Here is a 4146-nt window from a genome sequence, read left to right on the forward strand (position 1 = left end):
CGGGTGCAGGACCACCACCTGTTTTTTTCTTTTTTCTTTTCTTTTTTCTCAGCCTTTTTCTTGGTTGCTTTTATAAACAGGCAAACATTTATTTAACTGTGCCTTTTTAAAAGAGACTAGTATAAGTAGTAAAAATTACCATTATGTAGAACATTATTGTACTTCACTTTTACTTGTTCCCATGTTCTAGTAGTGGGTGGTGACTCTGACATTACACTTAACAAAGTAATTATTAAAATACAAAAATATATACTGTAATAAGTGATGAAAACATCTAACATGATCGCCACTAACGCATTTAATTTGTCTGCTACCTTTTGCCAGTCCTCTCTTCTGGCTTTTGCAGACTTTGAGGTGTTCCATGGTGTTTTGATTGAACATTAATTTATATATAAATAAACTGCCTCCTCATTTCAGAAAAAACACTGCTTGCAATGAATCTCCTTTTAAGGAAATGAGATTGAAATAAGAATGTTTGATTTCATCATTTTAGACACTTGTTATCAATAACAGCTCTGGTAAGAGTAATGTTCAAGTCTCATTTTGCCCGACCACAGAGATCCCCCAAGGCTACAATACAACTTCTGAATTGTGTTAGTTGTACATGACAAACAATTTTAAGGAGGTGCCATAGAGTATAAATTCCCCATGCTGACACAGTCAACTACATTGCTTAGAGGTTCATTCATCTTACAGGTAACTTTCACTGACCTCTCACATTTATTGTTGATTCTTGTCTCGTGATAGTGTTGTTGTTTTTTCAGTGTTTTCCAGGTACTTCCTTTACAGACAAAAAATGTCAGACAGCCAAGGTGGGTAAAAATCTGCGAATTCTTTTTCAATGATAAAATGTAAACATCACATATTTTTAATTTTGTTAATAATTGACACAACTCTGAGCAAAACCATCAAGTTGCAACTTTCACATTTGTAATTCCACAGAAATTGTGGTCGCAAGTAGCCCTGAGTTTGTTAAGGAGCTTCTTCCATCTGCTCAGCGGACAGCTCTGCTCTACCATCTCTCTTATCTCTGTTTGGCTAAGTTCCCCAAGTTGGAGAGGGTTCTCCGAGAGCGTGCTGTTGAAACTCAGCTTCTCTTTGGGTCCTCTGAGGCGCTTCTGCTGAAGGTAAAGCCAATGTTCTTTAACAATTTCTATATAATATATATATATAAGTATATAAAATATATAAAAGCCATGTATATATATATATATATATATATATATATATATATATATATATATATATATATATATATTTATATATATAATATGTATACATGTAATATGTATATATATGTGTGTGTGTGTGTGTATAAAACACTACAACCTTTTGTGAAAAGAAAGAGGACATAGATGCCAATAAATAATCTTTAAGAGTGTCAGTCTAAGAGATGAGTAAGGATGCATTGTAATACATATTGCACAAGATCTTTTTGAATAATTTTAAAGATTAAGATAAAGATTTAAGATAATTTTAAATACCAGCAAGAAATCTGCGGTGTTTAGATGAATATTTAAATACTGTATCTGCTACACTCAGTCTCTACATTACACAACACCACAGTAAAAATGATAATAAGAAAAGAGCGGTTAAGAAAGCTTCTGCTCACAGAATTTTGTGGCTATGTTTTCACCAGATCTGCAATTCAGCTCTCTACTCAAGTTTATTTGTATACAATAAACAAATCACTTCATTCTGACTGAGTGAAGGAATGAATGGGACAGCAGAGCTCTAGAGCAAACAACTATTAGGCTAATGACAGGTAGAATGAGTTTACCAGCTAGCACAAACTTTTCACAAACTACCAAAATTAACCTTCTGAGAACTGTCCGTCTTGACTGCACTTATTTCACTCTTGACTGGCACTTGAACTGAACTTGAACTGGTCACGAGACACAAGACAGTAGGCAATGGTGTCAAATTTAGATAGACTGATTGATTGATTTTGACAAGTTGTTTTCTTATGTAAAGTATGAAACTCCATTGTGGATCAACAGTGTAAGTATTTCTGCTGTCTTTCAGTGTGCAGCCACAAGTAAAAACCTATATTCTACGCTGCTGCCGGCACTGAAGGTTGCTGTTGAAAAGGATAAAACCATTTTGGCTATTAAGTCCCTGGAAAAAGCCAGAGTATGGATCACTGAAATTATTGACAAAGTGGAACAGATGGTAGACAGGTAAAATGTTTCAAAATGTTGCTAAAATTTAAATTTTAGAATTAGAAAGTGTAGTAAGATTTGTTGCATTTACCATATATGGAACACGTCTCAGTGTATATCAAGAATATTTACTGTGCTGTAGCTCACGATTAATCCGAAATCTGTTATCGCCAGATATGATAAACACAACCGCAGTGTGGCTTCCTGCACCAGTGATGTAATTCTTGAAAAGACTGAGACAGAGAAAAAAAAAGAACAAGGTTCTGTGGAGATGGTTGCCCATGAACAGGCGGTGAGCGATCTGGAAGAGCAACTGAAGAAAAACCTTGAGAAATTTGGAGAAATTGAGGCAATGATTAAACAGAAAAAAAATGAGATGTATGATCATGTCAAAGCGACGACTAAAAAACCCAAAAAAGTGGGTTTCTTTGAGGCCTTAGCATCAATTTTCACTGGAGTCGCTAACACATACGGAGATGATGACCCTCAAGCAGCTGCGAAAACCCAGGTTCTGTCCAGCGAATTGACTCAACTCTCCATTGACAAGTCAAGTCTGATGAGCAAGGAGTGGAGCATCCATGTCAGGATGACGGATATGCAGCTGAAGTTGGCAAGCATGAAAATAGAAAATGGTAAGATTCTTTCACTTAAGGAGTTTCCAATGTGCTCGAAACGGTCCCTGATTTACATCATAATTAATGTCTACTTCATATTATTTCTAAAGGTTCAATACCCGACCCTGTCCATCTGAAGGATGTCCAAAAATGCCTTTCCCGAATTCAAAACATTCTGATTCAGCTTCAGAAGTTCTGGGAATCAGTGGGTGTAATACTGGAGGCTCTCAAAGATGAGACTTTTGCTAATGAACACTTCATCGAGGAGATTGAATTGAAGCAGACCTTTCTGGACTCTATTACTTCAGCACAAGGGGTAACTTAGACATTGAGAAAATGTGCAGGATTACAGAAAATAAATTATTTTCACCCTGATTGTATTCTTTTTTCTGTGATTGATTTTGTACCTCAAATCTTTCAGCAATGGAAGGCCTTCGGTGAAACCTGTCTGAATGCAAAGAGCATCTTTAGCATGCAGACTAAAGATGCGTATAAGTTCCTGGAGACCAGCCCATCTGCACTGACACCAGAGCAATGGAAAACAGAGTATGAAACTGTCATAGAGGATCTGAATAAAATAAATCCTGATCCCTTTAATCCCATAGCACCAGCTCCCATTGCTCCCATAGCACCAGCTCCCATTGATCCGTAATGTACAAACTTAAGAAGTCTTTACAGTATAAACAGAGTACATGCCTATAATGATTCAGGCTTACTGCTTTGAATAACACATTTGTTATGTATGATGCTGTTTTAATAAAACATCTTTAAGTGAGCTAATTTGTAATGGCTTTTCATTTCTATCATGCCATTTCTCTGTTCCCTCTGTGATGAAATTGATTTTGACTTCAAAAATATAAACCGTATTTTCTTTTCAACTGGATACTGTCATCCAGGGGTTGTTCAGCCAAATGCACATTAGAATATAATAAGAAATCCATAAACTAAAGCATGAGAAACTAAGACAGAATAACACTGACAACACCAGAGCATGAACAAGAGAACATGAGTGTATAAATACATGTGAAATGTACAGTATATCATGTCTTATTGCTTGGCAGATAATTTATGATACTACTCAATGACATAGTTCTAAAGTTATCCAAATTTGCCCTCCATCTTAAAATGCACTTATGTAGATCAGGGAAAGCTATTTTTTTCAGACACAGCAAGCTCAGTTTTTTTACCTCAGATCTCCTAAAACCTTACGAACGCCCAATAACCAGTGTCCCCATTGTATATCCACATTATTTTGCAACGCTAAAGTAAGCTATTTTCTGTGAATGTGCGAGAGTTACAAATCATTAGCCACAATATGTAAATAAATAGAAGAACAACAAAGTAAATTTATTTGCGCTACAAACTAGTGT

At 35.8% G+C, this 4146-nt stretch overlaps 1 protein-coding gene across 1 annotated transcript; it reads left to right on the top strand.

Moving 5' to 3' along the window:
- The first annotated feature begins 672 nt into the window (after positions 1-672).
- On the top strand, positions 673-3552 carry LOC311071190 (uncharacterized protein). The gene is made up of 7 exons (XM_084095416.1): positions 673-696; positions 748-812; positions 943-1127; positions 2026-2180; positions 2337-2794; positions 2887-3092; positions 3198-3552. Exons 2-7 carry the CDS (start codon positions 797-799, stop codon positions 3426-3428), a joined length of 1251 nt encoding a protein of 416 aa, XP_083951542.1. The 5' UTR covers positions 673-696; positions 748-796; the 3' UTR covers positions 3429-3552.
- The last annotated feature ends 594 nt before the right edge of the window (positions 3553-4146 follow it).

This window comes from Abramis brama, assembly GCF_963993115.1.
Source record: "Abramis brama genome assembly, chromosome: 20".
Classification (NCBI taxonomy): Eukaryota; Metazoa; Chordata; class Actinopteri; order Cypriniformes; family Leuciscidae; genus Abramis; species Abramis brama.

Coding starts and splice junctions, on each gene's coding strand:
- LOC311071190 (XM_084095416.1), top strand. Junction 1,128..2,025: donor CTGAGGCGCTTCTGCTGAAG/GTAAAGCCAATG, acceptor GCTGTCTTTCAG/TGTGCAGCCACAAGTAAAAA. Junction 3,093..3,197: donor CTATTACTTCAGCACAAGGG/GTAACTTAGACA, acceptor CAAATCTTTCAG/CAATGGAAGGCCTTCGGTGA.